This window comes from Nannobrachium achirus (genome assembly GCF_963921795.1).
Source record: "Nannobrachium achirus genome assembly, chromosome: 19".
Lineage (NCBI taxonomy): Eukaryota > Metazoa > Chordata > Actinopteri > Myctophiformes > Myctophidae > Nannobrachium > Nannobrachium achirus.
In genome coordinates, this window is record NC_137826.1 from 15,073,003 (window position 1) to 15,089,603 (window position 16,601).

Below are 16,601 nucleotides of genomic sequence, written 5' to 3' on the forward strand. Positions count from 1 at the left end.
GAACTATACAGTATAAGGGTCCATTTGTACACTCTCAGTTACAGAACTATACAGTATAAGGGTCCATTTGTACGCTCTCAGTTACAGAACTATACAGTATAAGGGTCCATTTGTACACTCTCAGTTACAGAACTATACAGTATAAGGGTCCATTTGTACACTCTCAGTTACAGAACTATACAGTATAAGGGTCCATTTGTACGCTCTCAGTTACAGAACTATACAGTATAAGGGTCCATTTGTACACTCTCAGTTACAGAACTATACAGTATAAGGGTCCATTTGTACGCTCTCAGTTACAGAACTATACAGTATAAGGGTCCATTTGTACGCTCTCAGTTACAGAACTATACAGTATAAGGGTCCATTTGTACACTCTCAGTTACAGAACTATACAGTATAAGGGTCCATTTGTACACTCTCAGTTACAGAACTATACAGTATAAGGGTCCATTTGTACGCTCTCAGTTACAGAACTATACAGTATAAGGGTCCATTTGTACACTCTCAGTTACAGAACTATACAGTATAAGGGTCCATTTGTACACTCTCAGTTACAGAACTATACAGTATAAGGGTCCATTTGTACACTCTCAGTTACAGAACTATACAGTAAAAGGGTCCATTTGGAACATCCTCGAGTAACCCTGACGGTCCCTGGGCCAGTGGGCCTGGACTGGACCCCACTTAGAGAACCACTGGCCTAGTTTATACTTAAAGGACAACTTTGTGTTTTTTTTTACTACAAGGGTTCATATTTTAGATTGTAATTAGAGAAAAGAAAAGATGAGTGTTAAAATGTTTTCATTTACTGCTTTCAATTTTTTTTTTGCGATTTTAGTATTTTGATTTCAGTTGGTGGGGGCATGCATACAAGTGGCTAAATATGTATTTTTAAACACAATAAGCCGGCAATTTACTATTTACACCAGCCCCCATAAGTCACATCTGCCCATGAAAGATTGCGGTGAATCTTGGGAATGGGCTTCATAATCAGAAGCTCCAACCTGGGGGCATGCATGCTCCCAACCTGGGGGCATGCATGCAAATCAAAATCATTAAAATCACTAAAACCCTAGAAAGAAGTAAATGAAAACATTTGAATCTTTTCTTTTCTCTAATGACTATCTAAAATATGAACCCTCGTTGTAAAAAAACAAAGTTGTCCATTAATTGCACACCAGTATAAATCAGGATGATTAGCATCAATCCCAGGATTTCTCGCAAAGGAGAAACGACCGTAAGATCGCAGTTTAGTATCAAAACCTCCACCGGCCGTCCGTCCGTCCGTCCGTCGGTCACACATCACACCTTTGCCCTGCTCATATCTCCGCATCAGTATGACATCACACTGCTGACATCAGTATGACATCACACCGTACACAAATGACCCTTATATAAGACCGGCAAGAAACAGTGGTCTAAAACAGTGGTTGCTATGGTAACCAGTTGGTTGCTAAGGTAAAAAACATGGTTGCTATGGTAAACAGTTGGTTGCTAGGGTAAACAGTTGGTTGCTAGGGTAAGAAAACATGGTTGCTATGGTAAACAATTGGTTGCTAGGGTAAACAGTTGGTTGCTAGGGTAAAAAAAACATGGTTGCTGTGGTAAACAGTTGGTTGCTAGGGTAAACAGTTGGTTGCTAAGGTAAAAAACATGGTTGCTATGGTAAACAGTTGGTTAGTAGGGTAAACAGTTGGTTGCTAGGGTAAAAAACCATGGTTGCTATGGTAAACAGTTGGTTGCTAAGGTAAAAAAACATGGTTGCTATGGTAAACAGTTGGTTGCTAGGGTAAACAGTTGGTTGCTAAGGTAAAAAAATGGTTGCTATGGTAAACAGTTGGTTGGAGATAAGCGACCAACGGTCGCTTATCTCCCGATTAGGGAGTCTTACTGGTAGTTACGTATGCTTGATTTTGTGTACGTTTTGGGTGAGAAAGTACGTACGGTAAATCCGTTGACATGCATAGTTCCTCTCTACGTTATTTATGTGCCGACTCGCTCTCCGCTCCAATTCTGCTCTCGTTTGGGCCATGCGCCACATGGTGGTTCTGCACACATGTGTAAAAACCGAAGCATTTAGCCAAAATATGTAGAACCACAGATTTGTTTGACCCACTGTGATGTTTGGTAGGTCTATATTACGTGGTAACAGTCTCGACTGGTTCTGCTGTCTGTCGGCAACTTTATCGTGGTAAATGCAACTCCGCGTGGGTAATTATAACAAAACACACGTAGGCCTACACACCCGCTCATATATTGAACATAATTCGCAAGTAATAAATGAGCCGCTGAGCTAAATCATCTCTTCTTGTGACTTGTGTGCCTCACTGTCCAACACAACGTCTGTGCTGATGACTGTGATGCGGTGTGTGTGTGTGTGTGTGTGTGTGTGTGTGTGTGTGTGTGTGTGTGTGTGTGTGTGTGTGTGTGTGTGTGTGTGTGTGTGTGTGTGTGTGTGTGTGTGTGTGTGTGTGTGTGTGTGTGTGTGTGTGTGTGTGTGAGGAGTCGAGGCGTCCTCTTCAAGTGGTTAACGACATTCCTTTTTTCCCGTTTCTTGATAAAATATATTTATATTGGGACACACAGTTTGAGAACCGCTGTCATAGAGCAGAGTTAAAGTAATTTTCATCACTACTGCGCCTATGTTTGACAATGGTGGCCGTGGGTACTTCTTGCTACGGATACATCTTGTACGTTGAGTCTGTCCAGTTGGATGCTGTACGTAAGGGTCCGTATACGGAGCTAAATCATCCGGAGTATTACGTACTGGGGGTCAGACCGGATCAAACGGAGGAAATTTCTCTCACCCTCCGTTGCTTGTGTATTCCTGTGGTCCTTATGTACTACTATGCATGGTACTTTAGTCTGTCGAGTTGTCATATGAAAGCAGGAAGATACACAAATTAATTCATCTAATATTGCCTCTTTGAAGCAAAGAGTTGTTGTTGGGGGTCTGTCATAATAACAAACACAGCTTGGTTTTAGACTGACCAAACTTTGAAGAGTGACTGTGGACTTTGGAGATACCTGTTTGACACATCCTATAGTTTAGAGCAGGGGTGGGCAACTTTAATGATGGAAAGGGCCACTATATTTCCACACTCACTCTAGAGGGCCACATTGCATGTTGTCACGTCCTACTTTGTCATTCTAGTATGTCATACAATAGAAGCAAAAATAGCCGATCTATTTTAATACTACTAGTCAATCAACAACTGATATAGACTGAAATAATTAAAGCAGGTCATGTTTGCACGATTGGAATTGGAACAGCTGAAATCAATAATATATCAGTAATCCAATATTAAACTGCGGGCCACATTAAGTGAAGGTGGGGGCCGCATGTAGCCCCCGGGCCGCCAGTTGCCCATTTATGGTGTAAAAGAACCCACACATTGTAGTAATCATGATATCCATCTGTAAATCTGCGCCAACCAACTAAAGCCAGTCTTTTTTCACGCTGACTGAATTGACTTTTGTTTTCTTTCTGGCTATAGCCCTAAATGACCATTCCAGGTCTGTAACTCTGAGAGTGTACCAGAACCATTTGGTTCTACTTCCATTTGTACACTCTCAGAGTTATGGGGTCCTTTAACCCTCTAAGGCCCGCATTAAGAAATACTTGAAATAAAAAATTGAAAAAAATCAGATGGTGTTGTAGGAGTCCTATTAACTCATTCCCCGCCTCCCCCGATAGTCCCGAGAAAATCCCAATGTCGTTCCCCGCCAGGCCCGATAGTCCCGAGAATTTGCTTTTATATAATGTAATGTTTAATTACACTCTCCCCCAGCTCGTGACAAATTTTTATCCTTTTATCTTACAGAGAACCTAAAATATCACACATCAAAGTAAGTGTGTTTGAAAAAAAGACTGTAATAATGTATAAATTGCAATACAAATGCATATAAATCTCCCCATAACCCACAGTGAACTGGCACAGTGACGCATTTTGCGCACACAAGGCTGGCGGAAAAAAAGAGAAGAAAAAAAAAGTGTGAGAACAGCTGTGTGTGTGTGTGTGTGTGTGTGTGTGTGTGTGTGTGCGTGTGCGTGTGCGTGTGCGTGTGCGTGTGCGTGTGTGTGTGTGTGTGTGTGAACATCTCTTAGCTGGCTGGTGGTCCACGGACCACTGTCTGTTTCAGTGGTCCCCCTGTCCTGATCAGCACAGTGCTATCAGAGTCTCTGATTCAGAGATCTGTCTCTCTCTCTCTCTCTCTCTCTCTCTAGATACAAAATAATTATCGCCAATTCGCCATATAAATGCTTCTAAAACATACCTGAGAATGATGATGGTTGATTAGAATCCACAGGTTATAATCCATATATCCAGGCTATAATATATTGTTTTGTAATGGTCCACAAGCAGCCAAGCAGGCCATTGGCGCCAGGCGGTCCTTTGCAAAGGGGGGTCCCTGGTCGGCTTTCTAACAGGGGGTCCGCGGGCCCAACGCTTCGCTCCGCAGAGCAGTGGGAACACGATAATCAACTCTTACAAAATCAATCAATAAAACTGCCCGATTACATAAAGTTCACGACGCGATCCAGTTGAGTCAGAGACAAGTGAAGTGGTCCCTGGAAGGGGGTCCGTCCTCTCATTACCCTGCCTGGTCTCCAGCCAACACTTCTCACGGACCACCACCAAAACTCCCACGCTCCCCCACCACGCTCCTCCCAAAAAGCAAGAGATCAACTAGTGTCGTTACTAACGAGCAAAGACGCAGAGGAGCTGTTTAGCAGGGCAGTGCAGAGGATTTTTTTAGGGGCAGGGGGAGACATTTTTCCAACATGTCCTAGAATGTGAAAATAGCAGATCTACAAGCTCGACTTTGATTGATTGATTGAAGACTTTATTAGAAGTTTGCATAGGAAAAGGTACAGTTTCATGACGGTACAGTTCACTGGTACAAGGTCTACTAAAAGGAGATCCATGAAAAGACTAAGCTTATTTCCACTGGAAACCATTGAAGTATCTCATATAAAATTGAATGACAAGCTCTCAATGTGTCACAGTCTCAGAGCGATGTGTTGAGCTTGTAGAGCTTGTAGATCTGCTATTTTCACATTCTAGGACATGTTAGAAAAAAAGACTCATGCCCCCTTTTATGTCTATTTGTGTGTGTGCACCTGTACAGAGCAAAAGACAACCAGCAGACACACAGAGACAGAGAGAAAGCGCCCCCAAGTGGGGGCTCACAGAAATACTCACAGAAATACTGCAATATAGTATGTGAGTTTTTTGGTCAGATATAGCCAATAAAAATATTTTTCTCTGCATTTTTCTAAACAGAAAATTCTAAAAATAAATCCTATTACATAATTACATTAGTACACTTATCTGATAATGCCTGAAGCCATAAAGACACATCTCAAGTGAGTTATCCACTTGAAAACAGATCATTCACAAAAAGGTCAATAACTCCAATTATTTTGAATTTCCACCTGGATTTTGAAAAAACAAGGGGTTTGAAATGGCCAAAACTCTAGATTGCTACATCGTACATACAAAAAATATTTTTTGGAGAGACTAGAGGATGTCCTCTTTTAATCCATGCACTGTATGACATTTTCGTGCAAACAGGGAATTTAGGAAAAATGTCTAAATATGAAGAAAATGCTTAAACAAAATGGCAGGGGAGCCTACAGTGAATGTTAAAATGGCGGTCAATGTGTTAAGAGGAAAATGTAATGTTTTTTTCAAAAAAATGTTTTTGTAAGATTTTATAGCCATAAATCAAAAATCATAAATCATGCTCTAATTTACATATGGGGGATATTTTTCACAATAATAACATATGTACATGTTCTAGACATTCTAATGATCACCAAAAAAAATAGTACAGGCATTTTACTTATGTTTTTGTGAGGTATAGCTTCCATGAAAAAGTGAGATGTTGTTCGTCAAAACTCTGGAATTTCAGCGGGTGTGGCGGGTGTGAATGTCAGCCCCTGTGGGGGGTATTTATATGCAAATATTGTGGCCAATGGCATTGTAATACTAAACAATAGAATCCAATGGTGGTGTTTAGGTGGTAGGGGGAGCTAAAATAAAATGATTTAAACCTTTTTTTGGATAAAATACAAACGTTGTAATATTACAACCGTGGGCCTTAGAGGGTTAAAATAATACATTTGAGAACCGCTAGTACAAGCGAACTCCTATTTTGCCATACATAGTGTCATAGTAAATCTGTTTCATGCATATTCTGAAGAAAACCTATACAGTGAGAGTTATTTGGTATTGATGATGATCAATAAGAACATTATAATGGTGTATAAAACAAAATCTAGAATTTTTCACGGACAATACCAAGTCTTGCCACGGACACATTTGTCCGTGTATGGACAAATGGATGACCCCTGGTTAATATGCTTTACACACAGCAACTTATTCTATGATGTATCGCAGTAGTAATCCATGATATCCATCTTGACATTTTGCGCCAACCTATTGAAGTAACAAAGCTATAGCATCCCCTCCGTGAGGCAACCACTCTGTGGTGTTCCATGGATGTCAGCGAATGAAGGAGAACATTAAAATGCTGATGAGGTTCCCAGAGTAAAGGTCAGAGTGGTGTCTTAGTGAGATTAAAATGGAGGGCTACAGAGGGATGTGCATGCAAAGAAAAGCAAGCACTTATCAAGCTCACCAAGGTTCATGGCTTCCTAGTTAAAGGCTGTGTTTTCTTCAAAAGTGATGATGAAAATGCTATTGGCTGTGCAGCCGCGGAGCCAGAGAGCTAACTGCTCAATCCGGCCCTTGTTGCCATGTCTGTAAATTAAACCTTTTTACGTTCTCTTCTGATCTCCTCCTGAACAATTCATTGAAAAGTAATTTTGATTTCCAAATCACAGAGGCTGCAATTAAGTGGAAAAAAGAGAGAGTAGAATTCTAAAGTTACACTGTATTTTTTTTAATATATATTAATTTGCATGCATGATTTGAGGCATTATGTTCCAAAAATGTCTTTTGCAACAGTTGACCTGCTGGTGGCGCTATAACAGGCCAATGTGAAAAGGGTAGCATTTCATCCTTGACCTAGTGAGGCTGTGCGTGCAAAATGTCACGCAAATTGCAGGCTGTTGTTCAAAATGGACCAATCCTGCAAACTTTGGAATCCAATGTTAGCCAATCAGGACAGAATATGAAATATCTGACAAATCCGTCTTGATCACATCACTACAGAGATACTGTGTACTGATTTTTTGATACAATCTGAAGGAGTAATATCAAAGAACGTGTTTTACATAAGTCGGCCGCCTCCTCCTGTCCTCCGCTATAAAAGGCAGATGTGAAAAATGCTGGGCAATGCTTTTTCCTTGGCCTGTAGATTTTACACTGATCGGTGGAGTTATACTGTAGGTAAAAATCACACCCGTGTGAACTGAGCGGTGGTCGTGGAGGCTGCGCAACAGCAAAACAAATATATATATATTGTGTGTGTGTGTGTGTGTGTGTGTGTGTGTGTGTGTGTGTGTGTGTGTGTGTGTGTGTGTGTGTGTGTGTGTGTGTGTGGGTGTCTGGCCTGGCCTGAACAACAGCGCCCCTCCCTTAACATGTGTGGTCACAAAAGGTACTGTAGGCTACATACAGACGCATACAGACAGACAGACAGACAGACAGACAGACAGACAGACAGACAGACCCACACACACGGCCACGTATAGGAGCGTTGTGACCACCGCTCAAAAACATGAATCAGCCTGTTATAGAGCCACCATAAGACTGATTTGACATTTTTTAAGAGACATTTCTTCCTCTGCCTAGTGGGAATATACGTGCACATATTCATCAAAATTGCATGCTGTGTTCACGATTTACGGCATTTTGTTCAAAACGGAGTAATCCAGCAAACTTTGGAAGCCAATTTAGCCAATCAAGATTGAAAATGGTAAATCAAATTCATGTTGATCACATGACTGTAGAGATACTGTCTACCAATTTGCGTGATTTTTGGACAAGATCTGTAGTAGTACTGTCCAAAAATAAGTTTGGCAAAAATTAAAAGCCCTTGTGAAAAATGGGGCAGAGGTTCTGAATTGGCATCCATGGAGTGTGTGTGCACAGTTTGGCAGCGACCGGGCCAACGGCACCGGAGATTAGCTGGTAACAGACGGATGCACGCACGCACAGACGGACAGGGGGCAAAACATAGTCTCCCCCCTACCTTCGGAATGGCAATTAACACTAAACAATGACAATAACACTAAACGCTGGTAAAAAAGATAATAATAATAACGTAAATGTACGATAGTTTTTTAGGTGTCCAACCAATGGAACTGATTTTTTTTTTACCAATTGAAACACTTCATGTTGACTGACAATGAATGACAATGAACCCAATTATCGAATCCCATTTCCACATTTTCTCTATAATCCACCATCCCCTTTAAAGCCTTATTTCAGCAGATTATCTGATTTCTCACGTTGTCCATTCAGCCTCTCCTGGAGAACTTGGAGAGAAACACATTCACACAATGGCACACAGTGCTCTGTCTCAGCCTGACAGTAATGGGGGCCTTTGTATAGAAAACACAGTTGGTAATAGGCATGGCACTTACTTTAGCTCTCACATTATGCAACAAATTATGCTTACCCGCCATCGTGTACAGAAAACCTTAATGGATGAAACATGGAAATGTTGGCCATTAAACTTTAAAAAGTATGTAAGAACTTCTTTTGTCTTTTAGATTTCCTTTAGGATATGGCTTAAAACAGTTGTGAGCTTTGGTCTTATCATTGTATGCTTGTTTTTTTTTTTTTTTTTTACATAATATGTATAGTGGTCCTTGCTCTCTTGTCTACTAGATCAGGGGTTCCCAATCCTTTTTGGCTCGGGACACCCCTATGAATATATTTTTTTCATCCGAGGCACCCCTACATTATTATATTCCTAATTTTGTAGATCTGCTGTTTTCACTACTTTTGTGCGATGGCCTTGTATGATTTGCGAAAGAACGTACACATTTGGAGATACAAGATTTCCACAACGACGATATACTAGTGTTGTTGCTGCTCTTATACCACCATTATTACTGGGGTTGGTGGGGGCCAGACAGTAGCCCCCCGTGGGCCGCAATTGGCCCGCGGGCCGCCTATTGGGGAACCCTGCTGTAAGCTATGAAAACATATGAAAAGAAAACCTACAATACACAGATTGCTTTCTTGAACGTCTCTCTCCCCTCTGCATCTGTAGGGCTTATGTTTGTATCAGGTCTACATTCTTTGTTTAATCTACTCTGTAAATATAATGTTCAAGTTGTGGTGGGCGGGTGTACGAGCACATTATGACTTCAGCGGAAATCAGTCAGTGTGTAAAACCAGATTTATGCCCATATATGAACATCCTTGTGGTCAGCACAAATCAATATTGTTAGGCAACAGCGTTGGGCAACAGTTTCTGTTGTGAATGACGTCACATGCCCGTATATGGAGATTCCTGATGACAGAGAGACAGACAGCTAGGGAAAGACGGAGAAAAGGATGGGGAGAGGGGGATGGAGAGGATGACAGGGAGAGAGAGAGGGAGGATATACGGAAGGGGAGATCCTGTTTTCCCCAATCTATCTATCTAGATGGATTTGACCTTTGGTGTGCCTTCTTAACCCCAGAAATATTGTGAACCACTAGTAGAGTGCTAATTATATATGGAAACAAGCTTTGTTTACACAATCTTGCAAATCAGCATTTTTGTAATGAGTGATGGTCTGCAACCCTAAGCAATTTGATGGCGACTGGTGAGGTGACAGCAGGTACAATTATCTGTGAACAGCAAGTGAAGCCACCTAAAAGTGGAGGCAGAATTCACGTGGGGGGGGGGGGGGGGTGTAACTGAGAGAACTGCAAGAAGTCTCGTTCACACTTACTGATGCAGAGGGCCCTGTTTGCTATGGGGCAGTCCTGTGAAGATGATATGGAATAGTCAGCAAGCAACAACCTATTCTTTTTTAAGACTATAATCTAGCCTAATCTAATCTGTTTCAACCCACAAATGTCCACCTCCTCCTTTCTCACAAAGGTTCTCGTTCTGCCCTCATCCTCCGTAGTTCACCACCCACCCCTGTCTCTCTCTCTCTCTCTCTCTCTCTCTCTCTCTCTCTCTCTCTCTCTCTCTCTCTCTCTCTCTCTCTCTCTGCTACTCCCTCACTTCATCTCCACCACAAGCTCTGAGGGGAAACATAAAGAAGGAGAAAAGGGATGGTGGAGATCCTTCTCCATTCTGTAATGCTGCTAAGCACTGAATCGATGGACAGTTACCACGGTAACAGGGAGGCTGGCGCCAAAAATATATTCTATAGAGCATCTTTGATACCTCCCACTATATTCAGCCTGCCTGGCTGGCGCATCTGCCCACATAACACCACTCTCTGCTCCCAAGACACCATGCATATGACACAAATCTCTTGTTGAATGATATGCCAAACACCCAGACGTAAGTTTAACCATCTGATTGTTATGCCTCAGTCAAGCCAACCCCTTCCACAGCCAATAACTAACTTGCCTAAACTTACTGGGGCATCTAGGTGGCACAGGGGTAATTAGGTCCTACTAGTACCCACCATCACGAGACTAAGGTTCCAACTACGAACACAATTGATCATGTTCACGGTTGTGAAGGTCGGACTCTGTCACTGCACTAGTGAAACCCACAGCATGATCTCAAGGCACATGTGAGGTGTGAAACTGAGAAGAATGGCTTCTACCTCTTTATGCTTTACATCCTCCCGATGAAACTCTCACTGCTAGGTGAAAAGAAGCTCGTATTGGAGGCGACTTATTATATACTAATTCTAACTGAGTACGCATGTTGTAAAAGGGGCAGCAGTGGCCGATTGGAAACCCCGGTTCGATCAGTGCCCGCTTGGAAACCCCAGTTCGATCCCGGGCTCCTCCAGAGTTAGTGTTGAAGTGTCCTTGAGCAAGATGACTCAAAGGAGAATGATAAAACAAAGAGAAAAACAGATAAATCGTTGGAAAAACTAACATTTCTATATATAGCTTTTGAATTTTAAATTGGCAGCACACCAGCCAGCCTGTAATTTCATGTTTTCTGCGTATTAACTGCCAAAACAGTATACAATAAAGATGCGTTGATAGGGTATTTAGTGTGTGGAATTGGCCGGACATGAAACTGCAATGATTTCATGTCTCATCCAAATCACACAGTGAAGTAAAAGTCTGTGATTTATTATTAGTTTAGTGCTGCTTCAGTGCTGAGAAATCAGACCGTTGCAGTCAGTTGTACAGTATCTGCCAGGCTGTTGATAATTTATTTGAAAACTATGTGAACTGAACCCCTTTGTTGTGGTAATAATAACTGATCATATTAAATCATTCTGTTTGGCACCAACCTAGTGGGGAACGATGCAAGTTGGAGTTGGAAATGCATGCCCCAGCTGGTTATGCAATAAGTGTTGTTTGAGTACCTGTGGGTATCCGTCTGTCTGTTCTTTTTATGCCCATAGTATGGAGATTTCTGTATCTGTCTGTCTGTGCCCCTTTTATGCCCATATACATTACTGTGTGGTGTTCTGTGTCAGGCCCATATGGATACATATGGAGTCCAGGCCAGGTCAATATCTTCTTTGTAACCTTTTGTCTGTCTGTGTCGTTTTTATGCCCATATACTGTATGGTGATCTGTGTGTGTGCGTGTGTGTTGCGTCTGTCTGTCTGCCTGTGTCCCTGCTCATATTTCGCGTTCCCTGAAGTCATAAGTATATATGTGGGCATATACGTAATAACAATCAGTAAATATATGCCCATATTTGGACATATACTTATGACATCGCTAGCTGACGCTAGCGGGTGGGCTAATGTATGCTAACTACCACTGAAGTTGCGTCATTAACAGGGACAGTATGTCTGAGGCTGCAGATATCCCAGCAGTTTCTTTTTTGCATAGAACCCTGCGACGGGTGAGTTCCAGTCAGTCTCTCACACTCAGTATAGATGAAGAGGTCCCTGTCGCTGTCATTGGACTTCACAGATACTTGTCACAGCAGCATCAGCACCAGTCTGATGACACGTACAGCTACGATGTGACGCTCACTGATGGAGTGTGGCAAGCTAAATGCCTTCTTCATCACAGTTTAAATCACCTGGTGCACACAAATGTCCTCCGGAGTGGAATTGATATCAAGATCAGTGACTGCTCATTTGTTCATGACGAAAGGAGACTGGGCCATGGTTACATTTGCATCACAAAGGTCAGAGGTTGTGGTTCAAAGGGTTCTGCTGTACTACCAACTGTGAGGGATGTGAATGCCCTCCCTGTGTTGGTCAGGGTTGGCATGGGAAACATGGCAGTGCAATATGACAGGCCCCTTCAGGTGAACCGAAAGCATTACCTCCCTCTCTGGAATAATGAGGATCCTGAAGGCAGCGTATGGGCCTCACCTGGCCCTCCATCTGATTTGGTGCTGGACGTGTCCAAGATGGCCCGCGTGTGTGACCTCGAGTCCTCTTTTAGAAACCAAAGGAAACACCTCCCTCTACTAGTGAGGATAATACAAAAATCCAGATTACGCTACTATGGAAAATCTGGATTTCATTACCCATATCAGGCATACTTTGAAGTTGCAGACCAGAGTGGCATAATGTCACTTGTTTTGTGGAATGAGCTTTGTCCACAGTGGTACCAGAGACTGAATGTAGGAACGGTGTTGTACCTCCAAAGCTATACCCTGAAGCAGAGCTATTCTAAAAGGTCCCGGCCTCAAATGGACCACCACAGAATAAAGACATTTACCTCAGTAGAGATCTGCCTGAATCCTCAAAGCCCAGCTGCAGACATTACTGTAATCTCACCAAAATGTGTACCATCTCAATGGGCATTGCCTGAGGTTGCCTACAACTTTGCCACCAGGTCAGACGTGGACAATTTGGCCAACGGCTCAGCATGTGATGTCATTGGTTTGGTAACATTTGTAAGTCGTGTTGAGAGAGTGAAGAGCAAGAAACTAGACAAATACTGGACATATCGCTGGGTCCATGCAGTGGATGGGACATCTAAGCACCCCTTTATCTTGGAGATTTTCTCCTCCTCTCGACCAGACATCTTCAATTCCATCTGCCCAATGACTTACTTGGTTTGCACTCAGATGAGGGTGTGCCAAGTGAAAGACTCATTGCCCTATCTCACAAGCAGTTGTGAGACGGAGATATTCATTACAGGATATCACAAAGGCCGGCCATACGTGACTGACCCAAGGGTGAAGAGTTTCCTCCAGTGGACCAAAACCCTGAAAGACAACGTCATGCTTCAGAAGTCTATTGTTGGTGGCCATTATTGCTTCCCTCACCCCCCACAGATCTCAGATCTTCAGAGGGCAGATGGCTCATCTGACATTCCTCTGGTTGCTGCAGCTGAGTTGAAGAAGGAGCTAGAATCACTTCAATACAGACAGCATAAAAGACTTGCAATTCAAGGACAGGTCGTAGCTGTCAGATACCTGAAATGCCCAAAGAAGGCAGATTCTGACCAGGAACACGTATCGGAACAGTCAGAAAGTGTACAGAGGACAGAGGTGCTGATGGAAACATCTCCCTCCACTGCAGTAGCCTTGGGAAACAAACTAAAGAGAGGTAAAAAGAGGTACATCCGGCAACCCTACATGACCCGTGCTAGGACAAGAATGATGGATGGGGCTGCTTCTACAGCAGAGGGACAAGAGCAGGGCAAGAAATTGCTCGAGGCAAAATCAGAGGAACTGCAGGATGAGGAGTATAACGGACAGGATGACATAGATCCAAGCCTATCAGCTGACCTACGTTGGTTGTCCTGGGAAAGTGATGCTTGGCCCAAGCAAAGAGCAGAAGTATCAGATCATCTATGCCAAGGTGGATTGTTTCAAGAAAGCCTTACGCAGAGGTTCGAATATGATGACAAGGACCTTCTCATGCACTGGAGTAACCTTCATCCTGCCCGGTGGGCACCTGAGCAGCCCACCGATTTCAGCTCAAATGTGGACTGCCCAGGATACTACCAAGTTACAATATTAGGCATTAACAGGAAGAATGCCATAGATGCTGCGTTCTTTCCTGTTATGAGTTCTGTGGACCCCAGAGCTGTAGGGCTTGTGCAGGAACCCCATGGCAACTCACTGCTGTCCTGCCTTGAGTCAGGTTTCCTTTGCCCTCTCGGTGAACCTTTGAACCAGAGGGAGGCCAGCTCTCCACACCCAGAGGAAGTCCTGAAGACAGCAGAGGAACTAAAAGACACACATCTCGTGTGCGTCCTTGACCTGTGTCATCTGGGTGGGGATAAGGTGGAGGTCCTTATCAGTAAGGTGTACAGAGCCTAGGTGTTAGAGGCAGGAAGGGATTTCCAAGTCATTCGTTTATTACGTGTTGATAGTCAAACTCTTTGATTGAGCTGTCTATAAAAAATCACACCCAGTGTGAAGTGAGTGGTGCTTTTTATGAGTTTCTTTCATTAAGCGTCCCGCGAAGCTTGGCCAATGAGCCAAGGGTGGGATATACTTACATGTTGTACATACAAACAGACAAAGCCAGATGTACTGTAGATGCGGCGAGTATAATGTCGGTCGGACGGATTGATAGGGTTACGTGAACTACAGTCGGACACACAGATAGACACATGGACAGACACAGATTTCAGGCGTTTAGATTAGCAATGGCTTATTTCTTGTGTGCTCTTACATAAGAGTGGAATGAATGGCTAACACTCCTAGGTGTTAATCTATTGTGATGTTTCACAGTGATGGTTATGGTTATGGTTTTATTATGGTCTACCCAGATCGTAAACATACCGTATACTCCCACTGTCATATTCCAACTGTATAATATACAGATGCATGCTGAGTTTAGGTGTCTACAGTAACAGTACCGTACACAGCTGAAACCTGCTGCAGTGAAATACTACTTTAGTTGCCGTTTTTTCCGCAGAGCATAGAGTGACACCATGGAATACAGTTTATGTAACGCTCCGTGTGTGGGGGAGGTGTGCGAGTGTGTGTGTGCGTGTGTGTGTGTGTGTGTGCGTGTGTGTGTGTGTGTGGATGTGCACTCACGCACGAGCATACGTTTTTGCACAGTAAATCCTGTGTGTTAATTTGACACTGTGTAAAAAAACTTATGTTCTCCACTATATGTATACATTAACTCAAATGCGGGTTAATTTGGGTAAAAATGGGGAGAATGAATGCTTCATCCAAGGTGCCGTGCAACGTGATGGAAGTCAGTATTTTTTTAAACACAAGCTGCCCTTCTACAGTATGGCTATTTGTATTTAGTGGAATTTGTATTTTGTGTGTGTGCGCACACACACACACACACACACACACACACACACACACACACACACACACACACACACACACACACACACACTTGTTTTGTTTTCCTGTTGAATTCTGCACACAGTGATCACAGTCAGCAAGCAGAATGTCTTCGGTGTTATTCCTCTTCCTGTCCTCATTATCACGAAGGGGTGAGACTCTCTCCCTCAACCTTTCCTGACAGCTGAGACCCTCGTGCTTGCCTTGGAGCTGAGACCGAGCTTTGCATCAACTGAGGCAAATTCCTCTTTTTGGGTGGTGTCTAAAGAATTCCATGTGGGAAAAATGGGTCTCGGGAAGAGACTGTGAAGAGTCAGAGGAGTCTTTCTTTTGCTCAGGGATCATACCACCCCTGTCTCATCATGTGATGCTTTTATCAATTCTCTAGTCAGAAGAAAGCTGCAGCAGTCTCCCCCGTCTTCCTACTGTACATGTACATGTTAGCAGAACACTGCCATGTCTTTTGCATGCTACTGTGCACTGAGATCAAACATGCAGGTATGGTATTTATAAAAGTGTTTGTGTACGTTCGTGCGTGCGTTCATGTGTTTAATTCGCAATGGTTCAGGTGGAGGTGTACAGTATGTGTCATCATATGAAGTCTTATACTGTACTGTGAAGGCCTGGGCCACAGGTTAGTGGTCCACAATATATTGTATGATATAAATGGTAAGATAGGTGTCCTCCTTTTTTTGAAGACCGTAGCCCTGAAACAGCTGGGAACTAATTGAACTCTTGAAGTAATCTGTAGCTAACTGGTTAAGTTACCAGTTAGCTACAGAAAAGAAACACAGACAAATGTTGGTGTTTCATCATGAACAGCCAATGAGGGACCAGCATTCCTGGTGATGCCACTGTTGATGTCAGCAGATGCTATATAAGAAATAAGAGCGTTCTTGGTAATGTCTTCATTAACAGCCAATGAGGCCAGCAGGGCACACCTCGGACCATCGGACCAGTTACCCATATATCGAGACCCCTGGTACCCATATATGGAGATCCATGTACTGTATATAGAGATATGCTGTGAGAGCCCAAACATGCTTACTCAGTTATTCGTTATGTGAAAGTCCTATGATGTCTCACTCTCATCATACCCTTTTTATGCCCATACATGGAGATCCCTGTCTGTAGAACCAGCCACACAGATATGGGCTGTTTGACCATATATGGATTCTGTTAGTGTGGTATGTGGCCGATGTGGCCTCCATATATGGGCAATCCTGTATAGATATGGGATTAATATTGATGACATCAGGGAACTCCATATATGGGTATAAATGAAGCCAGAGCGTTAT

General features: G+C 42.9%; 1 protein-coding gene across 1 annotated transcript; it reads left to right on the forward strand.

The window, feature by feature from the left end:
* Window positions 1-11,862: 11,862 nt before the first annotated feature.
* On the forward strand, window positions 11,863-14,307 carry LOC308304630 (RPA-related protein RADX-like; the record flags this gene model as incomplete). Its single annotated transcript, XM_080749254.1, has 1 exon — window positions 11,863-14,307. One exon carries the CDS (start codon window positions 11,863-11,865, stop codon window positions 14,305-14,307), a length of 2,445 nt encoding a protein of 814 aa, XP_080605380.1.
* Window positions 14,308-16,601: the final 2,294 nt, after the last annotated feature.